Source organism: Eucyclogobius newberryi, unplaced genomic scaffold (assembly GCF_026437365.1).
Source record: "Eucyclogobius newberryi isolate DKJ021-1_F unplaced genomic scaffold, fEucNew1.0.hap1 SCAF_9, whole genome shotgun sequence".
Taxonomy (NCBI): Eukaryota; Metazoa; Chordata; class Actinopteri; order Gobiiformes; family Gobiidae; genus Eucyclogobius; species Eucyclogobius newberryi.
The window spans coordinates 19,572,224-19,584,369 of NW_027316532.1; the positions used below are offsets into that span (position 1 = coordinate 19,572,224).

At 39.2% G+C, this 12,146-nt stretch overlaps 1 protein-coding gene across 3 annotated transcripts in view; it reads left to right on the forward strand.

The window, feature by feature from the left end:
- The window catches only part of cp (ceruloplasmin), a 33,238-nt gene extending 21,790 nt beyond the window's left edge, over positions 1-11,448 (forward strand). For all 3 annotated transcript variants that reach the window (XM_072439412.1, XM_072439413.1, XM_072439414.1), the window contains 13 exons: positions 797-947; positions 1,948-2,160; positions 3,028-3,232; positions 3,336-3,475; positions 3,761-3,889; positions 4,665-4,771; positions 4,845-4,900; positions 5,763-5,834; positions 6,096-6,187; positions 6,335-6,474; positions 8,165-8,221; positions 10,826-10,931; positions 11,321-11,448. In XM_072439412.1, coding sequence (XP_072295513.1) covers positions 797-947; positions 1,948-2,160; positions 3,028-3,232; positions 3,336-3,475; positions 3,761-3,889; positions 4,665-4,771; positions 4,845-4,900; positions 5,763-5,834; positions 6,096-6,187; positions 6,335-6,474; positions 8,165-8,221; positions 10,826-10,931; positions 11,321-11,346 — 1,494 coding nt within the window. In that variant the 3' untranslated portion in view covers positions 11,347-11,448. The remainder of the gene's footprint in view (positions 1-796; positions 948-1,947; positions 2,161-3,027; positions 3,233-3,335; positions 3,476-3,760; positions 3,890-4,664; positions 4,772-4,844; positions 4,901-5,762; positions 5,835-6,095; positions 6,188-6,334; positions 6,475-8,164; positions 8,222-10,825; positions 10,932-11,320) is intronic.
- The last annotated feature ends 698 nt before the right edge of the window (positions 11,449-12,146 follow it).

A 12,146-nucleotide genomic window follows, 5' to 3' on the forward strand; every position in this document is an offset into this window, starting at 1 on the left:
GGTTGGGCTTATAGGATCTGCAGTTTTGAACAGGAAGTCAATGGACCTGTTTCTACTTCTGGGCCATTTTAGACCAAATATTTTGCGATTATGAATGAACTAAATGTAAAATGATGGTCTACAGTTACCTGGAAAAAAGGCATGATACGTCTCCTTTAACTATCATTGTTATATCGTTTCACAGGTTTATTTGTTTGTGTTTTCTGTCTGTCGCCTCACAACGGAAGATTAACTTTGCCCTTCACGTGTGCCGTCCCTGTTCAGAGAAATACATAAATCATCCAGGGGCGTAAAATAAGCTTTCATTGATTGTTTCGTAGCTTTGAGGAAGTCTCGCTCTCAGATGGAGACGGGAGCTTTTGTTTTCGTTTGATTTTCTTTCCTTTTTCATTTAAGTCCCGCACGTGACATTTTCAGCTGGTAAAGTACGCTCTGTCTAGCTTTTCTTTCTTGTAGCAATTTAACACGTGCCTGAAAGGTGAGGCCCCGTCAAATCAGATAAACCAATATTTCGATCTGATTTTTGGCGTGGATTTTTGGAGTGGTAAAAGTACAATTCCGTCTTTCAATCGTTGCCATTTTCGTTTTTGTTTTTGTCTTTTGCCACATTAGTTCATTACTTTTACCATTTGCCAATAATCGGATTCTCCAGAAAGACAATAAAAAAGTGAATCGGAGGCAGTTACAAGCGGTGCCATGTCAGATTAGCTCAAATATCTGACCCACCAGCACGTTGTCGTTGCTGGTGTAAGACAGAAGGAGCTTTTGATCGTGTTTGTTTTTTGTTTCCGGCCAGAAAAACTACGACAAAGAGTTCCACCTTTTGGCCTCGATCTTCGACGAGAACCTGAGCTGGTACCTGGACGACAACATCAAGAGCTTCACTCGGACGCCAGCGACGGTGAGGAAGGACGACGAGGGCTTCGTGGAGAGCAACAAGATGCACGGTGAGGGTCCCGCCTTCTGCTCAGACGGGCCGCGGCAAAAATATAGTCCACCACGTACTAAAAAGTTGAATTTCCTTTGTTTTTAGCCGCCAACTGCTCTTGTTGGCGGCTTAAAAAGTCCGCTCCGAAATTGTTTTACGCCCGGATGTCTCGAGACCGTCATCGTACACTGCATGTTTTTACGTCAGTGTGGTTCGGTAATGGTTTTTATCATTTTAGATAAAAAACATTACACAGAATCCATACTTCGTATGAACATTTACACAGAAAACACAGAAAAGGTTATTAACTCATTATGAAAATCACGCTTGCGATGGTGAACCACTTTGTAAACACAACTAGTATTTTGCTTAATCGTGGTACATTTTGCGGCAGAACTCTTTCCAAACACGTGATTTCATGTTTATTTCATTTCATTATCTTTTATTTGGACACATTTATTTTATTTAAACCAAATTAAAGTTAGATGTGCACAAAAGGAGGAAGGACAATACTTTGTACTCTCAACCCTTATTACGAACATTTGCCAAAAAAAGAGTCTTGTCCAGTTCCGGTTCAGTTACTTCTCAACCTTTGTAAAGACATATTAAATACATTTACATCCCAATACATTCCATTCGTGTTTTTCTTTAAACAAACACTTTTTATTAATGAATGACTTGTGGTTTGTCATACGTTTTTGAGAAAAACGAGTCAAGTTGATGACATTTTCAATCAATAAAGTGTAGGTTTAATGAGAACGAAACAGTGTTTTTGTTTTAGTGTTGATTATTTTTCTAGCAGAGACAAATATCATACATACATATATCAAACATATCAAACACAATTATAAGTATGAAGTATTTTGCGACAATACAACTTTCAGAAGCACGCTATATTAAGAGAAGAAACATATGAAGAGAGACACTCAACCCGCTGTAAATAACCTGCTATTTATTGAAAAAGCCAGTTTCTTCTTGAACGTTGTCATTGAATTCCCCTTTGTTGGTCCCGTCTCCAGCCATAAACGGCTTCGTGTACCGGAACGTGCCGGGGCTGAGCATGTGCAAGGGGGACAAGGTGTCGTGGCATCTGTCCGGCCTGGGCTCCGAGGCCGACCTGAACAGTCTGCACTTTGAGGGAAACCGCTTCCTTTTCCGACAGAACCGCAGAGACAGCATCAGCGTGTTTCCTCACGTGTCCCACACCGTCACCATGGAGCCCGACAGCATGGGTAACTATGGGCATTACCCTCGAGCAAAGCCGGGCCCCGAAAGATGCCATACGGGGCCGCAAGATGTATTGAAATCAACTCGAAATCACAAAGACTGCAGTTTATTTGAGTGACATAATTTCCTCTACGTCGGTTTTTAGTCATGTCTAAAACCCACAACACCTGTCAATTTAGATGTTCTTAGATTAGTTTAGCAGTTGGCATTGCAGTCTTCTCTCAAGCTCCCGTACGAGTTTAAAATGTGGACGTCAAACAGAATCTCTCAAAATACGAATCGCAATTGCAAAGTTTGTCTGAAAAAAATCCTAAATGGATTTTTATACAGAAGCCCGAGAAACACAATGTTCTTCAGTTTCCTCAGTTTTCTAGCCCTCTTAGACTCAGACACATTTGATTTATTTACTACAAGTGACACGGCAGTTCACATGTTACAAAAGTTAATAATAAATAACAAATGAATTAGAAAAATATACATATTATTTCCAGTTGCAAAAGACTAGTTTTTGTCAATGTCATAGTTTGCTAACCTAAAACGAAATAAAACGTACTGATATTTTTGTCAAATTAATAAAAACTAAACATAAATGGATGAACGGGACATTGACTAGATTTAGACCCTTAAACCAGAGCAGAAACGCGACGCAACACAGTCGTAAACTAAAATATATCTGTTCGGATTGACCAAAACTATTGACCACAACTAAATGAACGTGACATTTTCATCAACTAAAACTAGACAAACTAAAAACACTGGTGAACACTGGGTCAGGCTCCCCAAAATCAACAACAATATAGCCAGTGCGCTCCTTTGTTTACCAGTAAACATGACATTTACATGTGTGCGATGTCCTGTTGCGCCCCCGTCAGGCGAGTTCGAGGTGGTGTCTCCCACAGTCAGTAACTACCACGGTGGAATGAGGGCCAACTACACTGTGAAGAAGTGCAGCATTTTCCAGCGGCAGGGCGAGGTCATGCTGCATTCAAAGGCCTACTACATCGCTGCGGTGGAGCTGGACTGGAACTACGCCCCCAACAGGACCTGGGAGGAACAGCAATTCCAAAACAACGACAGGTAAATGCCAACGTCATTGATAGCGCATTGATATCTTGAAAATACTTGCAATTTTGGATTAAAAGTTGGATTTGAAAACATTTCTTCTTCTTTACAAATGTAGTCCAGCGACAGCTTTTCTGGACAAAGATGGAGGATACATCGGCTCGACATACAAGAAAGTAGTTTATCGCCAGTACACCAACGACAAGTTCACCAAGCCAGTGGCAAGAACGCCGGATATGGAACACCTCGGCATCATGGGTAACTTAAGAAATCAAAACGATGCCATCGTGATTATGCACATGAGCTGAAATGATTGTTTATCTTGTTTTGGGAAGTTCTGGCTGTAGTTTAAGTCACTTTTTCCAGCATATTTCTTACAGGTTTCATTATTTTGTCTATATTTTAATCAAAAATAATGAGGACAAAATAAATATGTTGAAACTACACAATGAATATATTCTGAATGAACCAATTTATACAGATTTTTAGATGATTTGAATAGCATAAAACCGTTGCGTGTTGACTTTACTCGTGTACTCTTAGGTCCCATGATTCACGCAGACGTTGGAGACAAAGTGAAGGTGGTTTTCAAAAACATGGCATCTCGGCCGTACTCCATTCATGCTTACGGAGTGAAGACAGAGACGCCGGAGGTCCACGCCACGGCACCAGGTACAAAACCAACAGCTGGAGGACGGTAGTTTAAACCACTGTTTCCTAACCTTTTTCAGTCTCGAGCCCGCTAAAATCAACTGTTGGCGTTCGCGACGGCCGAACACAGAACAATTAGCTGCCCATATAAAGAAGTTATGTTTCATTTTCAGGAATTAGGCCAAGATACATTTATTTGGTTGGCCAACAAATGGAAATCTACATATCCCACTGCATTTGTAAGACTGTTTTCATGAGAAACGCTGGTTTAAATTGTAAATTGTAAATTGGTCTAACGTGTTAAAGGACATATAATTATCTCTCATTTAACCATGTTTTAACATTGTTCCTCATCACAAACACAGCTGGAGCAACATTAAGCTTCATTCACACTTGTTTGAATCCTAGTTATAAGGTCCTCTCCCTCTAAGCCACAAAAACACTGAAAAACACTGAATCTCCTCCGTGAGAATCTTCTGCTGTTTTTAACTCCATAAATCATCTCCAGACTCATTCTGTGAATTCCTCCCGTCTAATCACAATCAGTACAACTGTGTGCTGAGACCCGGAAGTGAGTGAAAAATACCTCCAACTGTGTGTAAATCCCTCTGCAGCCAGTAGATGGCGCCAAATCAAAGGTAGTCCTCTAGCCTCTGAGTCCAGATGACTACAACTGAGGTTTTTAGTCTTTATGCCCTTTTAGAAGTTCAAATACCTCTCCTCCATTGCTTTAATCCCACCACTATTGATCATTTTGGATATTCCCGCGTGTCAAGTGTGCTCTTTGTGTTTCCAGGCGAAACTCACTCTTACTACTGGTACGTGACCAAAAACACTGGCCCTACGAATTTTCAGGAGGACTGTTCCGTGTCCGCGTACTACTCCACCGTGGACGTCATTAAAGTACGACTACACGTGGGTTAAATACGTCCTGTGTGTGTGAAACTGTCGTGTTAAATGTGTGTGTTTCTTTAAGGACATGTACAGTGGCCTGGTGGGGCCTTTGGTCATCTGCCGCCGCAGCTGGGGCAGGTCAGAGCAGCTTTCATCATTTAAACGCACCAATTGTTCTGCGCTGTTTGAAAAGCGTCCAAACTACAGTGGCTTTAAACACCAAACATTACTTATAAATGATGATAAACTCCATGTTCCCTGTGCAGTTCACATACAATTGTTTCACATTTTAACCACGACCTAAATAAATCAGATTTTTTCATTTCATTTTTTTCCATAACCGAGCAACCCTGCAAGATCATGAGAGTAAGTTCAGAAGAGTTAATTGCATTCAACAAAGTATAAGCTCTATTTTAAGGTTGTTTTAGCAGTTTAGTTGATTAATCGTCGATGGTGTCTTATTTTCTTGGAGCTTTTGTATAAAAAATAGGGCTGCAACCAACGATCATTTGGCAAATCAATTAGTCTAGAGATTATTCTTTCGATTAATTGACTAGTTGTTTATAAAGAAAAGTTTTTAATCACATTTTCCCCAGATGAAGCTGAAGTGAAGCGTTTGAGGATCTGGACACAGGATTCATGGACAAAAGAGTGTCTTCATCAAATACACTGAATTTACACATTTTTCGTGTCATTTTCAGGCAATTGTGGCTCAATTTGAGTCATAGAACTTCTTTTTTCAGCTCATGACATGTTTTAGAACCCAAGTATGGACCAGTTAACAATTATTTAATTACTAAATTAGTTGGGATTAACTTGTTGCAGCCCTAATAAATAAATAGTTGCTTTTGTGGTTTGCTTTCCTTAAGTATTTCTTGAGTCGACTACATTTGTACTTGTACTTTGTAAATGCATGATGTAAAGTAAAAGCTTGGACCTGTTTTCTAATGTTATGTTTGGCCATGTGACTGGATAATGGACTCAGATTGTGTTTTTACAGGAGTTTGGGTATGAAGAAGGAAGTGGAAGAGTTTGCAACGCTTTTCCTGATCTTTGATGAGAATGAAAGCTGGTATTTCTTTTCTTATTTTATTTATTTTATTCGTTTTATTAATTTTATTCTATTTATTTATTTTATTTATTTTATTTATTTTATTTATTTTATTTATTTTATTTATTTTATTTATTTTATTTTATTTTATTTTTTGCATTTTATTTATTTTTTGAATTTTGTATTTATTTATTTAATTATTTCATGTATTTATTTCATTTATTTTATTTCGCTCTTTATGTTTCTCCTTATTCTAATTATTTTATATTTTTTAAATTCCAGGTATTTGGATGAAAACATCAGGACCCACGTCAGAAATCCAAGACCAAACCTGAAGAGCGAAGAAGGATTTATAGAAAGCAACACGATGCACGGTCAGATCCTTTTAAATATCGAGGAATTACCGTGAAATACTATAGAACAGAGCTTAATTTAACTGTAATTCTAGCTGTTTTTCAGATATATTTTCAGCCTGGATGTCTCGAGATGTCTCATTGAAATGTGTCCGTTCTGTTTGGCAGCGATTAACGGTTACATGTACGCCAACGTGCCCGGCCTGAACATGGAGGTGGGCGATAAAGTGTACTGGTATCTGATGGGCATGGGCACCGCCACGGACATCCACACGGCGCACTGGCACGGGCACAGCGTCGAGTACAAGGTGTGGACCAAGACTCTACAGTCAGAACATAATCAATCTTTACAGAAAAACAGAACAGAAGTTTACTGAAAAAGCACTTTTAAGTTTGGTGTGTCGATGATTTGTGTTTATGGATACGTTATGTACGGAAGCCCTGAGAGGCCCAAAAAATAATAATAAAATAAAATAAAAAGCCAGGTTAGTTTGAGAGCGTCAAAAAAATAAAAATAATAGACTTATAAATGTATTGATGATAAAAATAAATCAGTACCAAGACAACGCAGCCCAAAAACAAAAAAAACTAAAAATCATGATGTTTTCGTTTTTTTCTCTCAATGGGCTGTTTTTTTTTTTGCTTTTGGACGCAATCAAAAAGTAAAGGTACATGGTGCGTATATTTTTTCTACCTGCAAGCTCAAACCAGAAAGAGAGGTAAAAAAAGAATTTAGAAAAAATTGATAAACACCTGAAAATCATTGGTCAATAATATCGATCAATCATGCTAATGCTGTTTTTAAATCTCATTTGGGATCATTTCTCTTTAAACCTCTCTCTCACTCACTTAATTAGCAGATCAATAATTTATAAAATTGTCAGTTCACAATCTCGACAAAGATTTTGAATCGTTATGAGATGATGATCAAAACTTTCCCAAAATAAAACCCCAAATGAGCGCCTTGACTCACTACAGTTCATGTAATTACAGAAATCCACTTTTTTGTCGATCTGGAGCTTTTGACAATCTAGTAAAATGTTCCGTCTTTCTTTTGTCATCGATAATACGTCCATCACGGATAATTTTGGCCGGCATCATTAGTTTCAATTAAAATTTTGTGACGCCGACACGTGCATGAGCTCTTTAGTTGTGTTTGTCTGTGCGCTAAAGGTGCTCCGTACATCCCGTGTCCGTACATCCTGTGTCCGTACATCCTGTCCGTACATCCTGTGTCTGTACATCCCGTGTCCGTACATCCTGTCCGTACATCCTGTGTCCGTACATCCTGTCCGTACATCCCGTGTCCGTACATCCCGTGTCCGTACATCCTGTCCGTACATCCTGTGTCCGTACATCCTGTCCGTACATCCTGTCCCCGTACATCCCGTGTCCGTACATCCCGTGTCCGTACATCCTGTGTCCGTACATCCTGTCCGTACATCCCGTGTCCGTACATCCCGTGTCCGTACATCCCGTCTCCGTACATCCCGTGTCCGTACATCCCGTGTCCGTACATCCTGTCCGTACATCCCGTGTCCGTACATCCCGTGTCCGTACATCCTGTCCGTACATCCCGTGTCTGTACATCCCGTGTCCGTACATACTGTCCGTACATCCTGTGTCCGTACATCCCGTGTCCGTACATCCCGTGTCCGTACATCCTGTCCGTACATCCCGTGTCCGTACATCCCGTGTCCGTACATCCCGTGTCCGTACATCCCGTGTCCGTACATCCTGTCCGTACATCCCGTGTCCGTACATCCCGTGTCCGTACATCCCGTCCGTACATCCCGTGTCCGTACATCCCGTGTCCGTACATACTGTCCGTACATCCTGTGTCCGTACATCCTGTGTCCGTACATCCTGTCCGTACATCCTGTGTCCGTACATCCTGTGTCCGTACATCCCGTGTCCGTACATCCCGTGTCCGTACATCCTGTGTCCGTACAAAAGGAGAATGTGGTGAGTTGACTCTGCTGTTGTGTATCTGCTTAGCTCTTAGGAGGACCTCATCGCACCGACGTCTACGAGCTGTTCCCTGCCACCTTTCAGGTAAACAAACACTTGAGGAAGTTAAAACACTCAAAGGACATAGTATGCAAAATATGTTGACATTGTTCCATCATCAAAAACACACCGGGAGCTGCATTTAACTTCAGTTCCTCACTAAAACGCTCAGATTTCCCAGATTTGTCAAGTCAAAAGTAGAGGTGCAGTGTTTTTCTGTGTGCTTACATGTCGGGGCCAGTAGATTATTATTATTATGATTTTTTTTTTTTTAATTCATTGAATTCCATCCATTTTCTACCTCTTGTTCCCTTTCGGGGTCACGGGTGACTGGAGCCAATCCCAGTGACTTCGGGCCTTAGGCGGGGTACACCCTGGACAGTGGCCAACTGGTCGCAGGGCCAACACAGAGACATAGACATTAACCCAGCCATTCACTCCCTCTCATTTCCATTCGGTAGGGCCAATTTAGAGTCACCAATTATTTATTTCATTTATTTCATTTATTTCATTTATTTCATTTATTTCATTTATTGTATTTATTGTATTTATTGTATTTATTTTATTTCATTTATTTATTTTATTTATTTTATTTATTTTATTTATTTTATTTATTTTATTTATTTTATTTATTTTATTTATTTTATTTTATTCAGTTCCTCACTAAAACGGTCAGATTTCCCAGATCTGTCAAGTCAGAAGTAGCGGTGCGGTGTTTTTCTGTGTGCTTACATGTCGGGGCCAGTAGAGGAAGCGCTAACACCAAATCCGGATGAAGGAACGTCGGGCCAAGAGAGAGTCACGTGTGTTTAAAGCAGAACTAAGCATCTCTGCAGCTCCCTTGTGAAAAAAAGAGAATAAGTCGGTATAATCACGTACAAAAACATTACGTGTCGCCAAATATAAAAAAGGGGCCAGGGTTTCTCAGGAGGGTCGTCTTAGGGTCGATGTCGGCAACTGTTGCAAGGCTGGTTTTCCCGCCCGGAGACAGCCGGGGGCGACGACGGGCACCAAAAATACATATTGACCGTCACAGTGACATACAAAGACATTTAATAAGGTGGAAATGTGACTTAGTTCTTTAAAGGCCAACATCTGTCAGTATTTATAAAGTATTATTAGGCTACCCCAAATAAATTGTCTGTTTGCTGTAACCCGAGTCAACATTTTTCAAGTGGGTCGGACGGTAGGCAAATTCTTATTTTTTATACTTTGAAGGCAAAAAAAAAATATCAAAATTTTAGCATTTTTTGACTCGGAGTGACCGCCAGGGGTCAGGCTTCAACAGTCAATGACGGAAAACGTCTCTATCAATCCGATCGGGAGACTAATTCTCACAATTTTAAGATATTTCAATCGACCTTTTGTACGCTGCTATCCTTTATTTTGGTAGCGAAGGCGAGCGGGGGGAACATGCGGGGGACCATACATCCATGATGACGCTGCTGGGCGTGTTTTAATCCCAGAATGCATTGTGTAAGTCAAATTTCACACCGTGATAGAGAAACACATGCACTATGGACACTTCAGTGGCGCCGACAGAGGCAAACTAACATGTAAAAAGAAATATAACGACACTCATGCGCAATCAGTTTTGTTACAGATGTATGTGGAGGACTGGATATGAATTCGCATATGTGTTACGTAATGCGTTATCAGTCCTTTGGGAGGAAAGATGGTTTAAGAAAGACAGGTTGGTGAGTCGGTGAAATAATTGAAACATAATTTTGAAGTTTTTTCAACAAAATTCTGATTTTTTTTCTTCTGTCGGCTAGTTTCATACCGGGACAGTCGGGTTACGGCAAACAGACATTTTTTTTTTTTTTTTATTGTCTGTAATTCACTATTTGCACTATTTATACAAACACCATTATCTTAACGAGCATTCATAAGCACTGTATGAATAATCATTAACTACCATCCAAAAAGCACACAACTGGTCACTTTACTGCCCTCTTCAGGTCAAACAGAGCGGTGCAGTCAGATTTACTTATCTAAGTTCAATGGTCGTTGTCATTTAGTCGCAACAAAGTCGACTGATCCACCCGTCAATCACATCTGAACTCGCGCAGACTAATACCGTGAACAGACTTGTATCAATCTGTTATTAAAGTGCAGAGAAATATCATTGTGGATTTTCTCGGCAAACCATTAGATTAGACTTGACCAACTTCAACACCACATTTATGATTCAAAAAATGCTTTGTTTTCAACCGTTTGGAGTCAAAAGCATCCGAGGCAAACTAAAACACTGACCAAATCACACCTTTTAGCTATAAATGTGGTGAATTATGTCCGTGCTACTGTCTTTTTCTGGTAAATGTGGCTGTGTTGATTGTGTTGTGTTTTTCCAAATGGCTAAAATATTCAACTCAATCCATTTGTGCATCTGTTCACGAGACACACTGGTTTAAAGTACAAAATAACAGCGTTTTCTTTCTCTAAACATGTGGCCTCCAACTCAAAATCCAACCCAAATCATTCTAAAACTGTTCAGGAACAAGGAAAGTTTGTCCTGTTTCTGCGCCGATTCTTCCTCAAATGTGTCTTTGTTTCTTCTTCTTGTTTTAGTGACGACTCATATCTCATGTGTTTTACCTTCACCTGACAGCGTTCCTGCTCGTTGACTTATGCTTTTGCTGTTTTCAGACGGTGAAGATGCGTCCTCAGGTCGCCGGGACGTGGCTGTTCCACTGTCACGTGTCGGATCATCTGATGGGAGGGATGGAGGCTCTCTACACCATCCGGGAAAAGGGTAAAAGTCACTCGGAAACAAAGTACAAATACTACAACTAGGGATGTCACCATTTCTAATTTTACTGTAACGACTACTGTGAGAATAAACATCAACAATTTATTTTTATTTATTTTATTTATTTTATTTATTTTATTTATTTTATTTATTTTATTTATTTTATTTATTTTATTTATTTTATTTATTTTATTTATTTTATTTATATAAATTCAATCTAAAACCCACACACAACATTTTTCATCTAAAAATGTCACAATTTCAATTTTTTTGTCTTTACTATTACATCATGTCTCAAATAATCACGATCATCGATTAACCTAACAATCTTGACATCCCTAATTACAACATCGAACATTTGTGTCTAATTTATTCATTTTCCCCCGAAACAGCAAAGAAGAAAGGCATTTTTGGATAAATTGTGGACAAACAGCGACAGAGAATTTACCCAAATTTGAAGATGTTTTATATTTAAACACATTTGTAATTAATTAAAATAATAAAACATGGTTAAACTGTTCCTTGGTCTTTTGAGTATTATTTGTATAATTTCTACTGACACAGATTTGACACTGGAGGGCGGCCAAACTACACACGAAACATAATTAATCAGGGCACTTTTGCTTATTGTGCTTTAAACAGTAAAAGAATACCACAAAATCGGTGCAAGAACGAGAATACTTTGTGTATTCACTTACAAAATACTGAAAACCTGCAATAAAATGTACTTTGTAACACGTTCTGTTACTTCGTCTTATGTATTCTGAATATCAAGGGTGGAAAGTCACAGTTTTTGAGTACATTTTTTGAGTATTTGTCCTTTTTTGACTAGATTTTCAAACACGTATACTTGCACTTGTACTTGAGTGAAATATTAGCATGTCATTGGGTTGGTAATCATGTGAGTATTGTGTACAAATCTACTTCTTTCCACGTCTACAAACGCAAAACGACACCTGTAAATACAATATTGATCAAAAATGCTGCGAAAATTGTGTACGGAATTACTTTTTACTGCAGTACTTTTTCTTGTAAGTGAGGAGATTTTTAGCCACATATCTGTACTTTTACTTGAATACACATGTGCAGTACTCTTTCCACTGCCTTTTGTCTTTGTTTCACAGTTTGTTCTGCGTTTAGAGAAACTTAAACACAAATTCGAGAGGTAAAAATGGCTTACTGTCGCTTTAAGAGCCGTGTTTTTGACTTCTCTCAACG